The sequence below is a fragment of the Phocoena phocoena genome, chromosome 15 (genome assembly GCF_963924675.1).
Source record: "Phocoena phocoena chromosome 15, mPhoPho1.1, whole genome shotgun sequence".
Taxonomy (NCBI): Eukaryota; Metazoa; Chordata; class Mammalia; order Artiodactyla; family Phocoenidae; genus Phocoena; species Phocoena phocoena.
Window position 1 is genome coordinate 43447003 of NC_089233.1, and position 16482 is coordinate 43463484.

General features: G+C 51.5%; 1 protein-coding gene across 1 annotated transcript; it reads left to right on the forward strand.

The window, feature by feature from the left end:
• The first annotated feature begins 12735 nt into the window (after positions 1–12735).
• Positions 12736–15999, forward strand: CSTL1 (cystatin like 1). The gene is made up of 3 exons (XM_065893595.1): positions 12736–12951; positions 15144–15257; positions 15916–15999. The coding sequence occupies exons 1-3, from the start codon at positions 12736–12738 to the stop codon at positions 15997–15999; spliced, it is 414 nt and encodes a 137-aa protein (XP_065749667.1).
• Positions 16000–16482: the final 483 nt, after the last annotated feature.

Here is a 16482-nt window from a genome sequence, read left to right on the forward strand (position 1 = left end):
GTCGCCAGCCGAGACCGCCGCCACAACCTTCTCTACGAGTCGGACGCGCCTCCCGCGCCTCCCGCGCCTCTCGCAGCAGCGGGCCGCGCAGCCTGTCGGGAGTTGCAGTCCAGGCCGCGCCCGGGCCGTCCTCTCGCAGCTGCGGGGCGCGGAGGCGCAGCGTGCAACCTGTCGGGAGTTGTAGTCCAGGCCGCGCTCTGCGGCGGGAGCAAGCGAGGCGTCCACTACCATACCCAGAAGGCCGCAGAGTACGCGGGCGTCGGGGGCCTCGAGGCGGGGGTCCTGACCCTCTGTAGGGCCCTCTGCGAAGGAGAACGTTAATCTTTTAAGTATGTGGGGAACGGAAAGGAGCCCGTGTCTTCCAGAGAAGACCGCCTCAAACTCAAGCATCACGTTGGATCAGGAGTCTCTGCCCAGCACGACCGTGGCCGAGGGATGGACGGGGACGCGGGGACAACGGGGTGGATGAGGACACGGCGGGTGGCAGGCTGGAAAGCTTCACTGCACGCGAATTCCGCGAGCGTGATGTAAGGCGGCCAGGGACGCAGCTGCAATAACCTTGCGATGCCCCGCCCATCCACCCTCCAGCTCCAGCAGGAGGAGGAACCACGTTTATCTTCAGAGCAAGGCATTTAAGAGGGAAACGGTTGCCCCAATATAAATTCAAAGTTGGGGCTTCCCTGGTGGCGCAGTGGTTAAGAATCTGCTCAGCCAATGCAGGGGACACAGGTTCAAGCCCTGGTCTGGGAAGATCCCACATGCTGTGGAGCATCTAAACCTGTGGACCACAACTACTGAGCCTGTGCTCTCGAGCCCGCGAGCCACAACTACTGGAGCCCCCGTGCCTAGAGCCCATGCTCCGCAACAAGAGAAGCCACCGCAATGAGAAGCCTGTGCACCACAAGGAAGAGTAGCCCCCACTAGCCGCAACTAGAGAAAGCCCGCACGCAGCAAAGACCCAACGCAGCCAAAAATAAATTTATTTTTAAAAAAATTCAGAGTTGTTTTTCAGTCTCTGCATATTGTAACTTTCTGTCGGTCCTCCTCCTTGGTTAAAGAAGACTTGCATATACGGGATATGTGCATAATCCTCTGTTTTTACTGACTGAATTCTTTTCAATGGATGTGAGCCATTGAGCTCTCTTATTCTTTACATAATGCTGGCCATAGTGTGGAGTGGGTCTCCTGGGACACAGTTCTGCCTGCCAGGAACTTATAATCTCCTAGGAGAAGTATCCGTAGATAGACGCTACCCTGTGCCAATGATTTCCAGGCCTGTCCTGGAAGGACAGGGGGAGTTATTTTTTAACGCAAAGTCTAGGCCATTTACATTTGGTAATGCTAAAGCAGAGGTGGTGAAGCAAATATGAAAATCGCTGCCAAATGAGAACTTGTGACAGTTTCAAACTATTAATAAATACACTGTGGGCACTGGCACACAAAATACATCTAAGCCAATGAAGCCTGAACTGAGAGAGCAAGGTAAGAAGGGCGAAACTCCTAAAAAGAAAGGTCACTAAAGCGCATGTCACAGAGTCCCTACAGTGCAGCCACTCTAGAGACGGAAGGAAGCCTCAGAGCCTCAGGCAGAGTTTATTAACTTTTACTACATGCATTATTCTAATTTCAAAAAGCTAACCTGGAGCAGTATTGGTGAAGAAGGAAGCAGGAAACTAGAGGAAGTAAATGCAGGAGTAAAGAGAAAAGCTGCAAAAAGTGGACACGAGCAGTCGGGGAGCAGAGCAGTCTGTAGGGATTTGGTGGACGGTCCAACTCGACAACTCCAAGTGCAGCGTGAGTGTGTTGATTAAAGCAGTTCCCAAAGGATGTTCAAGAGATACTGATCCCTGAGCTCCTCGCTCTTTGTATTGGCATCGCGTGGGGCTGGAGTCTAGGAAGTGTGCGTTTAAGGAAGAACACCACTGTTTTGAAGCATGCAATTCTAGACTCTCAAATCTGTAGTCAGCGGAGAAGGAGGCAGGATGGACTGCCTTCTCTAAACCAGAACTTGCAGTGATGGGTGGCAGGGGGGACATCGGGACAGTTTTGATGTTTCTGGGTATTTCGCTCAGTCTCCTCTCTCACGGGCACTCCCAGCCTTCCCCCCAGACCACACCCCTGTGGGAAAAAACTTCAAACCTTCATTGTTGTGTCAAGTGTGTGTTTTCTTCTCCCGGTGGCTGAGTGAGGGGAGGTAGCAGGGCAGAGGGACAGACCTCTCAGAATGAACACTGACCGGAGGGATGGAGGAGGGATCCTCAAAGCAGGAGGGAGGAGGAGCTCTAGTGGACCAGGGAGGGGGCGAGGCCCTGGAGTAGATCCGAAGGAGCCATGGCCCACACCTGTGCCAGCCAGGATGGTGGCCACTTAAATTTAGATCAGATAATATGAAATGAAATGTAAATTTCACCCCTCAGTCACACCACATTTCAACCGCTGAGCAGCCACATGTAGCTAGTGGCTGCCGTTATATCACTGTACAGAGTTCTAGTGGACAGCACCGGCCTGTGCATACCTTGCGTTTTGGCAGCTCTGGACACTTTGAAGAAAAGAGGAAGACGGCTTCAGAGCTTCTGAGAAGATGGAGTTGGGAAAGAGGAGCCTCACCCCGAACGAGACAGAACCAGGCAGAAGCTGCAGGCCTATGCCTGTGAGCAGGTCAGGTGACGGACACACAGGAGTAGATGGAATGTCGTGTCCACCCACCCACCTGAGAGGTGGTCTGCAAAGGCAGCCACAGGCCCTGTGACAGCTGCAGCTCTAGGAAAGGCGGGTCAGGATGCGACCCACGTGGGAATCTAGGTGTGGTGTCTGCATGTGCTCGCAGAGGGGCTGCAGCATGGGGGTCCCGTGTGGAGCCGGCACCTGCGGGGGCAGCGGGCGCCCTTGCGGCCTGCCTCAGGGTGCCTCTGACTGCTCAGTGGCCAGGCGGCAGCTGCCAGGTACAGCTCACCTAGTGTCACCCTCTGGTTCCAAAGTCAGTAGGAAACTTCTGACGGTGACTAGCACTTAATCTTCCTGTCCCTGCTGCTCCCGACTGCCAGCACCTGCAATTCTCCTGCCGGTTCTCTCTGGCCTTCCAGCCTGCTCTGATTGGATGCTGTGGGAGGCAAGGGGGAGGTAATTAACTTCATGAACAGGGGAATTCACGCCCCTTTGCCTCCTTGGGAGCAGCCCTCAATCAATGACTGTTAGAAGTTGGAGGATAAATACCCCTCTGGTCGGACAGCTGAGGAATGTTCTACACTCTCCCCCGAGGGAGTGGGAATGAGCCCCTGTTGCCAAAAGGGGAAGGTAGCTTGTTTGGCGCCCTGCATTGGCTTCCTTCCCCGCCCTGTCCCCACACCCCTACTGGCGCTGCCTAGTGGTGTCACCTGCCCACAAACTGCTCTCACTACAATCCTTGTCTCGAGGTCTGCTTCTGGGAGGACACCAGCCTGGACAGGGAGAGTGTGCGCTGAGGACCAGTAGGTGCGTTCCAGCCCCCATGCTCGTTGCAAGTTCATCAGCCGAGCTTCTCACCTGTGGGTCACTGCAGACGCAGGGCTCTGGTTCCCACTTCCAACGTGGTATAAAACCACAACAGCCATATGTCACTGTCATCCCCCGTGGTCGAGGCGCTGCCTGGGTTGCCTGGCGTCTCACTCGGGGTCTCTCAGTGAGGGTGTAGCTGGAGCTGGGGTTGACTCTTCCCACTCTCCTGGTGCCGGGGGTGGGAAGACTCATGTGGCCCCTCGCAGGCTCTCTCTGGACTCACGTGGCGGCCAAAGAGCCAAAGGTGCTGGGGGCCGGCACCCAGGCAACAGCCCCATCACCTTTAACCTAGTCTCCAAAGTTTCCAGGCATCATTTCCGTTTCCCGGAAGGAAATCACTCACCTGTGTTCAAGGGGAGGGTCTCAAAGGCTTTGCAGACATGTTAAAACCTCCACAGTTAAGTTCCAGGGAGCCAGTCCCCACCCTGGTCCCCTCTGGTTGTGCTGACAAAGCTGGGAACCAGGAGCCCCCAAGCTGGGAGCCGCCCTTTCCTCCAAGGGCCCTGGAGCCCTGAGAGGCTCTGTCCCGTCTTCAGCTGCCTCCTCCAAGGACATCTCGGCCTCGCTTCCATCTGCAGCATGAGTGGCTCATTGGCAGCCAGTCAAAGCCAGGCCCCATCCACTGCTCCCCTTTAGAAAGAGGGAAAAAGGAAGCCATTCCAGAAGGCCCTTCCTCCAAAAGCATCAAAGTAACAAATTCAGGACAAGGAATATTCTCCATTCTTGTTGATGAGGTTGGGCTTCTGTACTTTTTGCAGCATTAGGATACAGTTTAATTACTTTATTTCCGGTGGTTCTTTTCATTTTCCTCAAGGACTTGCAAAACGCAAGAGCAATTGAATGGGGAGCTTCAGAGGAATCATTGGATCTGTGTTTTTTATTACAATTGTTTTTACTTTTCGAAACAACATTTGGGTATGTGTATGTTTGAGACATTTCACACCATGTCAAAATTTCTAGAAATATTCCCAAAGGCAGCTTTGTTAATATTATTTAACATTTCCTTAAGAAATTATTTTATAAAATTTAGAACAAAGAATTAGAAAAGGTAAAATTAATTTAACGCACAATATCTGTTATAGGAAACAGAAAATCTTAAGTTAAAATAAATACTCATGAAATAATAGTACTGTTAATGTTATTCTTCTAATTAATCTATATGAAACTCTAAAACGTGTTTCGAAATTAATGTGATGCTTTTAAATATGGCAAATAGGCATAAAAACAAAGATGACACAACTTTTATTCATATGATATGTTCAAGGACCTCTCTTTTCTCTCGGCTTAATATCATTCTTTTCAAAGTATGCTTCTGAGCTACAGGCACAATGACTTAAAGGGAAAAAATAGTTTATTTCCTGGACTGTTCTGATATCCTTTCACATTATTTTTTAAATGGAATTTGTTTATTTTAATATTTATTTATTTATTTGGCTGTAGAGTCTTAGTTCCCTGACCAGGGATTGAACCCGTGACCCCTGCGTTGGGAGTGCAGTCTTAACCACTGGACCACCAGGGAAGTCCCTCCTTTCACATTATTATTTAATGCTACAATAAAGGAAATTTTAGGAAGAAAATTTCCACCCATATTTCTACCTACCTGAGACTTTCTTTTTCACAAATATGTTTTCCTATCAAATCTTTGTCTTTTACACTGCTATATTTAAAATGGATGACCAACAAGGACCTACCGTATAGCACAGGGACCTCTGTTCGATAGTATGTAACAACTTAAATGGGAAAATATATAACTAAATCACTTTGCTGTACACCTGAAACTATCATGACATTATTACTCAACTATACTCTAAGAGTTAAAAAAATAAATAAAATAAATATTTAAAATCTTTATCTTTTAAACCTACAAATATGCAGGAATTATTAGGGTGTATATTTGTATTTCGTTTAGGAAAGAAGCATTTTCTACATTGCTACAAGTCTTTGTAATTGATTGCTCATGGCTAATAGTTCACTGCACTGAATTTGACATATCCGTTCCCCATTGTGGCATAGTTGGGTTTTGTCACATTTGGCTATTACCAAAACGCTCAGGGCCATCCCAGAATGCAAGAAGGGTTTTCCCAGCAGCGGTCACGTGGACTCAGCTTCTCTAGGGTGTGGTGCCGGCCGCTCTTCACACTCCGCCCCTCTGTACTGGTGACATCGGGAAACACTGGTGATGTTTGTTGTCCACGGATTCTGTGCCTGCAACTGTGCCTATTCCCTAACATTTATTTGTAACCAAAAGCAACACCCAGGGCATGTTTGCAGTCATTTGCAGACGTGTGCAGAGCAGAAGATACTGGCGTGCTCGATGCACACGAGGATAAGTCCACATGCTGGTCTCATGTTGTAAATGACTGTCCTTCTCATAGTCTATTTAGTGCCACGTTTTTCACATTTGGTACTTTCTGTTGGCGATTTTCCTATTTAAACTGGCCCCCGAGCATGGTGCTGAAGTGCTATCTAGCGTCCTCAGGGGAGAAGGCGGGCCATGCCCTCCAGAGGAAACACGTCTGTTGGATAAGCTTTGTTTAGGCACGAGTTACAGGGCTGTTGGCTGTGAGTCCCTGTTAATGAGTCAACGAGATGTCAAATAAAACGATATATTTCATATACAAGATGGTGACATACTGATGGGTGACCAGACACTCACGGGAAGCAAACCTATGTTGCCCTGGGATGGCGATGGTTCGGTCTTTGTTAATTTAGGGATTTGTGCTGACTTTACAGAACGGAACTACCTCGAATGATGAGAATCGACTACATTAGGAGGGTATCTGGTAAAGACAATGAAATGAAGTCAGATCAGGGAATCTCTCTTTCCCACTCCTTAAAAGAAATGGATAAAGTAAAAATCTAGCAACTCTTCCTGAGAATTAAGACAGAGAAATCTCCCTGTGTCAGATCACATTGCCCCCAGCTCCACTCACCACCCATCTATGAGATGTCTGTCCTGTGGTGCTGACCTGTACGGACTCCATCAATGGGGCCCTGACCTCTGACTTCCTGTTGTGTCGGCCAAAAAGGTGCCCAGCCTGTGGTAGAGGGCAGAAGGTAAGGGACATCCCCTGACCAGGCGGCCAGCTGAGGCTCCCCTCATCCCGTAGCAAATGATGGCCCTATGCCCTGGGCTCCCTTGCCCCTGCAGCATTGTAGATAACCCCATAAATAAGCCCTCCTATTGCTAGTGTATCCTATTTACTACTGGAACCCTGACAGACACACTCCCCAACTCATTGTCTGAAGACAGTATAACCTTGAAACCCAGACCAGAAAAGGTCAGTGTGAGAAAGGACAATTTTAGGCCAGTCTCACTTAGGAACATGAACACAAAAATTTTAAACAAACATTAGCAAACACACCATGCAAAAAAATCTTGATGGTTATGGACATAAATGTGAAATGCTAAACTTTAAAACTTTAAGAAGTTTTAAGTGAAAATACAGGAAAGAAGATTTATGACCTTGATTTCCTAAATAGACATCAAAACTGCAAACCGTAAGAGAAAAAATCGATACATTCACTCCCTTAAGATTAAAGATTTATTTTCACCAACTTTGACTCCAATGAAAAGACAAAACCAAAACCCAGTAAAAGATATTTGCAGCACATTTGCCCTCAGATAATTATTATTAAGGGTAAAGAAATTCTACAAATCAATGGAAGACCAACAACCAAATAGAAAACATGGGCAAAGGACTTGAAGGACTGAAGGTACAGCAAAGTCTGGGTCCTCTTCAGCTTTTGCTGCTCATTGCCTCAGGAGGACAGCGGTTTGTTCATAGAAAACCAGAAAGACAGCAGGGAAGTAGCCAGAGGCCTGCGGGGCCTGGGTGCCTTTTCTTTGCTTTCACGATGGGGCCTGATGGCTGTTTAAGTGCATAGGAACTGGTAAACCAACATTGATTATGGACACCGTCTGCAGAAAAGCAATGTGACAAAGGACAATGGCGTGTGACAAACCTGCCACCCTCGGTCCCCATGTAGAAGTCCCATGGAGACAGAATGCCAGCCCCTGTGACCTTCTGAGTCCCATGGTTTCTCAGCTGTCCTAGTCTGGAAAAAGCAAACGTCCTCTGGGCCTTTGGAGGTGGTGCCAGCTTCAAGCCATCTGGAGCTCCGCCTCGTCATGGCTGGCTTTCTGCTGCTGGCCTGCTCCCCGGGACCAGCAGGCCTCTCCAGGCAGGGTCAGCCACGTCCTTCTGCTACAGCGCAGGGATCAGGGCTGCTGCTGGCGGCTGGCAGTGTCCCCTGCAGCCTCTGCCGGGAGCGTGCGAGGCAGCCATCCCTCCATCCCGGGGCTGCTCCTTGCTGGGCTCTCTTTGAAGGGTTTCTGGTGGCAGGGTGAGCCTCAAATAGATTGGCATCCTGCCTGGGTTACATCCAGGTCAGCAGCCAGGCCAAATCAGGACTATATAGGGGAAAAGGAGGAGCTTATCAAACACAAACACAAACAAAACAAAACGGAAAGACAGTGGAGAGAAGAGCCCAGAGGAAGCCAGCCTGCTGTTTGCAAGGGCTCAGTTGTTCCCGCAGATAGAGGAGAAGAGGCTTGGGAGCAGACGCAGGTCCCTAAGAGTGTGACACTGTGACCCGTGTCCCAGGCCCAGGCCGGCAGTGGCAGAGGGATGGAGGGAGGGAATGGCCAGAAGCCCAGGGCCAGTCCACCTGCCTCACCTCCTCCTTCTTATTAAAACAGCTGAAACCCTGCCCCAGGCACCATGCTGGCACTTCTGTACCTTTTATCATTTAACTTTCACAGTCAGCTTCCTATGACACCAATTTTACAGGCCCGGAAAGAGACTCAGGAGGTAAAGCAATGGCCGAGCCACAGTGGCGAGGCTGCCCCACCTTGGCCCCTGCTGGGCAATGCCCCCCTTCACAGCAGCCCAGGACACACAGTGAGACCAGACTGACCACTGACCAGCCCGGATGTCTGGACCCAGCCTGGCTGGGCAGGGGATGCTGTACCTGGCTACCTGTCCTGGAGCATGCCGGGCACCCTAGGGCATGGGTTCCCACCTGCTACATGACCTCCAGGTCCCCCCGCCACTTTGGGGAACAATGGCACCCCACTTCAGATGTCTAGTCAGAGCGTAACATGACGAGCAGAGGTTTTGACCAGGGTGATCTGTGCAGGCCCTAGAAGTGTCCTAGAAGTGTGGGGCGGGAGGCATCTTGCAGGCCTGAACCCTTACCCTGTGGGGTCTGATGCCTTCTCCAGGTAGATGGTGTCGGAATGGAGTTGAATTGTAGGACATCCAGGCAGTGTCACAGGGAGTTGCTTATTGTGGGGAAAACACCCACCTATTTGGGAACCAGAAGTGTCAGAAGGTGTGTTTAGTGGGAGTAATAAAGGAGATTCATGGGAAACAAAGACATAGTCGGGGAGAAATGGGTTTTTCCTACACAGGTGGAAAGCTGAGTTTTTCCTTTATACCGTTTTTCCCTTTCCCGTAGAAACGTCCAGAGACCCTCCTTTTCCTAATCCCGTGGGTATGCCCAGGTTCCCTGTTTGCCCTGTTAATGGATGTGATCAGGCCACTTCCTCTGACTTCATGGACTTGCCCAGGCCGTGGGTTCCCCGGACACAGCCGTGTCTTCCCTTTTCTTCTCACTGCTGGACACCAAGGGCTCCACTGTCCCATGACTCCATGAAGCAATCAGGCCTCATACTCTCCCTTTCTATGGATTTTATCAGTCTCAATATTTTTCTCTTAATTTGTGGACAGAGGCCCCTATTCCCACCGTGTTTCATGGACATGACAGGCCCACGGTTTCCCTTTATTTTATGGACATTAAGTTGTTGCCTTCCCCCGCAGCGTGTTCCAGCTATTTCCCTTATTCCATGACCTTAACCAAGCCCCTGTTTCCCCTTCTACCGTGGACATGACCAAGACCCCAGTCTCCCCCTCAACTATGGAAACAATCCGTCCTCTGTATTTTCCCTCTGATTCATGGACGCAGCACTGCTGCCTGATTCATCTTTGTCCCATGGATGTCATCCAGCCCCTATTCTTCCCTTTCCACGGACGGGACCAGGATGCCATTTCCCCCTTAGTCCGTGATCATGCCCTGCTGCATCCTTACTCCTGGGGAGAACCGTAGCCCTGCTTTTTCCTCATTCCACAGGCATGACCGGGACTCCTACTTTTCCCTTAGGTATAGAACTGATGGGGTGTCCTATTTCCTCCCATTTCCTCCTGTTTCCTCGGATGTGTTCATTCCCCTTCTCCCTTTCCTGGGACATGACCAGGGCCCCTGTCCTCCCCTTGTTCCATGGATATAACCAGCCTCCGATTTTCCCCTAGTCATAGTGTGATAGGCTAAATAACGTCCCTCCACAAGATATTCACATCCTAACCTCAGGAACCTGTGAACATAATCTTAAATGGTAAAGAAGGACTTTGCAGAAGTGATGAAGCTCCAGATCCTGAGGTGGGCAGACATCCTGGATTCTCCAGTCAGGCTCTGAGGGTCTCCCCTCTATCCTCATTAAGAGGGAGGCAGACAGGAGCAGGGAGGCCACGTGACCACAGGGGCAGAGATTGGCGTGATGAGGCCACGAGCCAAGGACGCTGGCAGCCCCCAGAAGCTGGAGGAGCCAGGGAACAGATTCTCCCCTGGAGCCTCTCGGGGAGGACAGGCCCCGCTGGCACCTTGATTCTGGTCCAGTGAAAATGATTTCAGACTTCTGGCCTCCAGAACTGCAAGAGAATATACTTCTATAATTTTTTGTTGTTGTTTCTATTTTTTTATTTTTTTTGAGGTACGCGGGCCTCTAACCGCCACGGCCTCTCCTGTTGCGGAGCACAGGCTCCGGACGCGCAGGCCCAGCGGCCATGGCTCACGGGCCCAGCCACTTTGCGGCACATGGGATCCTCCTGGACCGGGGCACGAACCAGCGTCCCCTGCATCGGCAGGCGGACCCCCAGCCACTGCGCCACCAGGGAAGCCCAATAGTTTTAAGGCATCAAGTTGGTGGCGCTGTGTTATAGTAGGCACAGAAACGAATACACATGACCCTGTGCTCTTAATTTTCTTCTTATACCATGGGCGCTTCAGTGGGTAGAAGTGTGTTACCCCCCAAATATATGGCCATGTCCTGATCCCTAGTACTTGTGAATGGGAACTGACTTGGATACAGAGTCTTTACAGATCTAATGAAGTGAAGGATGTTAAGATGAGATTATATAAGACTGATGTTCTTTTTTTTTATATATATAATTTATTTATTTATTTATGGCTACATTGGGTCTTCATTGCTGCGTGGGCTTTCTCTAGTTGTGGCAAGCGGGGGCTACTCTTCATTGCGGTGCGTGAGCTTCTCATTTCAGTGGCTTCTCTCATTGCGGAGCACAGGCTCCAGGCGCGTGGGCTTTAGTAGTTGTGGCAGGCAGGCTCAGTCGTTGTGGCTCACGGGCTCTAGAGTGCGGGCTCAGTAGTTGTGGCACGCAGGCTTGGTTGCTCTGTGGCAGGTGGGATCTTCCTGGACCAGGGCTCAAACCTGTGTCCCCTGCATTGGCAGGTGGATTCTTAACCACTGTGCCACCAGGGAAGCCCCAAGACTGATGTTCTTATAAGAGAAAGATGAGACAGATTTGAGACCAAGGGAGGCAGGGGAAGCCATGTGAAGATGGAGGCACGGATTGGAGTGACACTGCCACGAGCCCAAGAACTCCGGGAGTGACACGACAAGGCTTCTTTTAGTTTTATTCTACAGACATAGCCAGGGTCTATATTTTCCTCTCATTCCATGGAAATCACCAGGGTCCCATTTTCTCTTATTATGCTATTAATCTACAGACTTTATCCACATTTCATCAATTGTCCCACTAATGTTCTTTTTCTGGAGCAGAACCCCATTCAAGATCCCACCTTAATGATTGTCTTAAAAATAGGGAGCTCTTACAGGCTTCTGGGTGCAGGTGATGGGGTTCAGGACATGCTACCCCCAAATATGGTACCTTGGCTTATGGACTGTCTTAAGCTGGAGGAGTCTGAAAAAGTGGCAGAAGCAGGAAGGTCACTCTGACCTCCCACTGGCCCTTCTTCCCTGAAGCAGGAGATAAATGTCCCAAGTGAAAGGTCCCCTCTCTGCACATGAAGATAGAGGATGTCCTGGTAACCAGAGACGGGAAGGCAGGGCCAAGGAGGCTGCTTAAACTAATTTGTTAACCCTTCCCCACTGGGCACCCCGAGCCCAACCCCTTTGTCTTGGCAACTTCACAGATTTATTGTGTCCCTATCTACAAAGTATGAAAGCTTCCTGTTCTGGTCACTTCTCTGGGTCTTCATTCTCTTGTGAAGTCTCCCACGTACATGTCAAAACCAGTAAAGTTTGTATACTTGTCTCCCGTTCATCTGCCTTCTGTCAGTTTAAGTCTTAGGCTTAGCCAGAGGCCCAAAGAGGGGAGAGGACATTTCCCTTCCCTATATGGGCAACACCTAACCTTCAGGGGTCTGCAGGATTAATCTCTGAATAAGGCCCACAGCTCATTCCTCCCTCACAGAGAGGCTGGGGTTACCTCACAAAGCTCCACTGGGGTCACACCAAGATGGTAAGAGCTAGTGCTGGGGTGCAGGCACAGTGGGATCCAGCAGGCTGAATTCTGTGGTGAGTGGGTGGCAGAGATCCAGTGTCTAGAGGAAGTATGGAATAGTGGATGGCCGGGCTGGACGGCTGGAACCCACTGTAGGTAATGTGGAATGTATCCTGTTCAGTGTCCCTGATTCCTTGCATCCCAGTTCAAACATTACCTTCTCCATGGCCTTCCCTGAGTCCCACAGATGGGCCTTCTCTGTCTGATACACCAGCTCTTCTTGCCTGTGGGGTCTGTTCTGGGGGCTTTTGTCCTCACTGGGTGTGAAGGTAACGAGAGGGTCTTGCCAGCCTTGGTGGGTGTTTAGAAATCACACTTGCCTCAATCACTGAAGAACCCAAGGGGCAAGAAAGGTGAACGAGCTGACGGCAGGTTGGGCAGCCGCGTGGGAAGACCTCCCCGGCGGGTCCTCCGCTCGAGTCATGGGCAGGACCTGAAGGAAGGGGTTGGGGCCTCAGTCTCTGTTTTATGGCAGGCAGGCATCTCCTGGGGAAGCCTGCGTGGCGACGGCTGCGGGGAGAGAGGGTGAGTGGACGAGGCTGGCACCTTTCTACCTGGAAGGCCCGGTGGAGAGGAGGCTTCTGAGGCCACAGAGATGGGAGCTGGACCCTGGGGGAACCCTCTGCTGTTGCTGGCGGCCCTGGCCCTGGTGGCCAGGCTGGGTCAATTGCAACAGTGGAGCGGCTTCCAGGAGTCCACGAGCCCGAAGAACGTGAACTCCACCATCGCCTTCTTCATGGAGACGTACAACAACAGCAGCGATGACTCCTACCTGTTCCGCATGGACCAGCTGCTCCGAAGCCAGGTGCAGGTGAGAGCGGGTGAGCAGGGCCTCGTGGGCACAGGTGTGTCTCCCAGAGAGGACCAGGGGGCGCCTTCCTGGGAGCAGGGTCGTTCAGACCCAGAGCCGCCTGAGCACCGAGGTTACTCTCATTTGAACGGAAATGTCCCCGAGCTCCTCAGCTGCTCTTCCGAGGGAAGAATCGCTTTCATTCAGAAATTTGCCAGAAGGACAGCAAATGAGGATGGTCTCGTCTCCTTTATTATTCCTCTCGTTTGGCAAAACGTAAGTGTTCTCTGTAGGTTCCCCTCAGCGATAGTTTTTCCATGTCCAGGGGTGTAAACTCTGAGTCTCGATGTTCTAGCCGTGTCCTTCAGAAAGCTGGAATGACACAGAAGACCTCTAGCAGGGTCCTGTAGGAACCTGGAGGTACACGTCCTCTCTCATTCTGTTTTACATATAAAGTTTCTCTGAAATACATCAGTTGAAGGATAATAGAGGAAAGAAAAGTTGTTAAAAAACCACTTTTGTTGGTCCAACCTGCCCTCAAGTTTAGATAGTAAACTATATGAGTTAGGAAAGAGGCAATAATGCATCTTTGTTCAATTAACTGGATTTGGAAAAAAAACTGACTAGGAGAAAAGGATTCTGGCCAGAGAGAGGGATGGCAGGAACACAGAAACCAGCCAGGGTGGGGCAGGGCAGGCGGGCAGTGCTAGTGTGACACTAAGGGGCCTCACAGGGCGTGGACAGCAGCCTGTCTGCCTGAGTCACACACTCTTGGTGCAAGACGGCGGCTCGCGGCACCAAGGACATTGAGGTGACATGGCCACAAGGTGGCGGCCATCCACCAAATTCTGCCCAAGTTGGCATTTTCTCCCCCATCAGTCTTTGGGGTGAAGCTGGAACCCAAGGAAGCCAGTCATGTGGAGTTGGTCCGTTGTCACTAACAGTTAACAGAAATCATTGTTTATAAGCAAACTTTTGATGTCATACAGCTGGATTAGTGGACAGAGCGAGTGCACCCCTGGGTAGCTGGGTGACGATCGCCTGCTGCCACGTGATTGTGTCCATCTGTACCTCACAGAGGGCAGGGAGGGGATGCGGTGGCCGTCTCTGCTGGGCTCCCGGTCCCCCTTCTGGGTTTGACACCCAGCTCCTCCTAATCGTGGAGTCTTGGTCAAGCACCATCCGTACTCTCCAGGCCTCAGTTTCCTGACCTGCAAAGTGGGCAGAATAAGAGTGAAGCGGCACCTGTGAAAACATTTGTATCATCACGATTATTCCTATTATTATTTAACTAACGAGTCTAACAATGAATAAGAAAACACTCTGCACTCTGAAATGTTAGTTAAATTTGTCACCAGTGTTTTAATTTCTTCACACATGCGGGCTGTGCTGAGGGTCAGTGTGAAACCTCTTGGCACCAGCCCTGCAAGCTGGATACAGCCGTCCTTCGATGGAGAGCCAGAAGCCCTGCATCCTGAGATCCTTCCAGTGGCTGCTGGGACCAGGGCAGTGGTCCTGCCCCAGGCCCCTTCCCCTGCTGCTCTGCCCTGAGGTTTTCTGGGGAGCTGTCCTCCCGGAGACCACCCCAGAGAGCGCCCAGCCTTCTCACTGGCTTGACCACTGACTTTGGGACAAGGCAGTGGGGAGGGAGGAAGAGGACAGAGGCAGAGCCCAGGGAACCGATGAGGCTCCATCCATGCATTCTGAGGACGCTTCTGCAGACTAGGGTGTACGATGGGGCTGCAGCCAAGCTGCCTCCCTGGTCCCAGGGATGCGAGGGAGACAGGTGAGAAGCCACCTGTGGCTGCAGCGGTGGAGCCGGTGCAGAGCAGGGACTGGGCTCTGCACATGCTGGGTGCTGACCGGGGACCGCTGGGCATTCTCCAGCCAGGAGGGGAGGAGGGAATGGGGACAGAGGCTCCTGGGACTTCACTCTCCAACCCAGCTCCTCCTGGGGAGCATCAGCAATGCTTGGAGTCAAAACTAACAGCCCTTTGGGACTTCCCTGGTGGTCGGTAGGTAAGACTCTGTGCTCCCAATGCAGGGGTCCCAGGTTCGATCCCTGGTCAGGGAACTAGATCCCGGGTGCATGACACAACTGAGTCCACATGACACAACTAAAGATCCCATGTGCCACAACTAAGACCTGGCACAGCCAAAAGAAATATTTCAAAAACAAACAAACAAATCTAATAGCCTTTGCTTCTTGGTAGCTGACGACAGGCGTGGAGTACCTAGTCACCGTGAAAATTAGCCGGACCAAGTGTAAGAGGAACAGCACGAACAACTCCTGGTGCCCCATTCAGAGCAAGAAGAAACTGCAGAAGGTGTGTGCCGGCAGCTGTCTGAGAAGGCTCTCCAGCCAAGGGGGGAATAAACGTTTCACAAGGAAACACGGACAGGATGTCGGAAGCTCTGGCAGCCGCGTGGCTGGGACAGAGCGAGGACGCAGCCCCAGGGCTGCCTGATGCCACTGGTGGCGCCTGGGACTGGGAGAGGGGGAAGGGAAGCCCTCTGACTGGGTGTCTCCCCACCCTGCACTGGCACAGCCCTGGCCGCAGGCCTCCCGGCTGCTGGATGCCTCACCCACCTGGCACACTCCCCGGCCCTTAGGTGGAAGCGGCTTTACCTTCCTCGGGGACCTTGCTCTGTCTGGGCTGCACTGCTGGGTCCCTGTGGGTTGTCCAGTCACCTCCTTGCCTTCCAACCTATGTCCTCTTTCTGGTCCCTCCTGGCAGCACCTCCTGCAAGCTGGCAGGTGCAGGAGGACTGGGCAGGGTGGGGCCCAGGGTGACATTCCTGTGCTGGCTCGGCTGACCCTCTCACCCCCAGCATGTGTCAGTGAGTAGATCTGGCCTTGCCCACGTGTCAGCCCGGGTCCAGACTCCCCAGGCAGGGGCTGGTGGTGGAGGCAGGAATTTTTGTTGCCTTCAAAAAAAATATCTCCCTGAAAGCTGATTGTCCGTTTTCTTTCTCCTTCCACAGAGTTTCATTTGTGATTTTCTGGTATATACTGTGCCCTGGATGAACCATTACCAGCTGTGGAACAACTCCTGTCTGGATGCCTAGGTGCATATGTGCAAAGGTCCTTGAAGAAACGTTGGACGGTCGTGCTGTGTGCTTTGCATTGTAGAATCTGAAAGGCCCTTGAATCCCTCATCAGGATCTGGGTACACGCTCACACGTGCATGCACACTCACAGCCACCCAAACCTCACACGTGTGCACTCATGCCCACAGTCAATGGTCTTTAGGCGGCTGATGTGGTTGGAGCAGAAGGTTGTTAATCCTTTGGGGGAAGCTCATCACTTAGTTTCTACCTCCAGTCCACATCTCTGAGGCTTTTCACGAGTCAGGCACATCTTGACTCTGGCCTGAGCTTGGAGAGCCCAGGTTCTGTCCCACGCACGTACAGCTCTGTGACTGACACCTGTCTTTGTGAGTGTGTCAGGGGTCCCCACGCCCACCCTCTGGCTCAGGAATTCACTAGGAGGATTCCCAGGACCTGGCAGGTGTACAGTCGTACTCAGGGCTGTGAATTTTACAGTGAAGG

What these genes read in the sequence shown, in the direction of transcription:
- CSTL1 (XM_065893595.1), top strand. Translation starts at nt 12,736, where the DNA reads ATGGGAGCTGGACCCTGGGGGAACCCTCTGCTGTTGCTGGCGGCCCTG. An exon ending in TGCTCCGAAGCCAGGTGCAG is followed by an intron (nt 12,952 to 15,143) that starts GTGAGAGCGGGT and finishes GCTTCTTGGTAG; the next exon opens with CTGACGACAGGCGTGGAGTA. An exon ending in GCAAGAAGAAACTGCAGAAG is followed by an intron (nt 15,258 to 15,915) that starts GTGTGTGCCGGC and finishes CTCCTTCCACAG; the next exon opens with AGTTTCATTTGTGATTTTCT.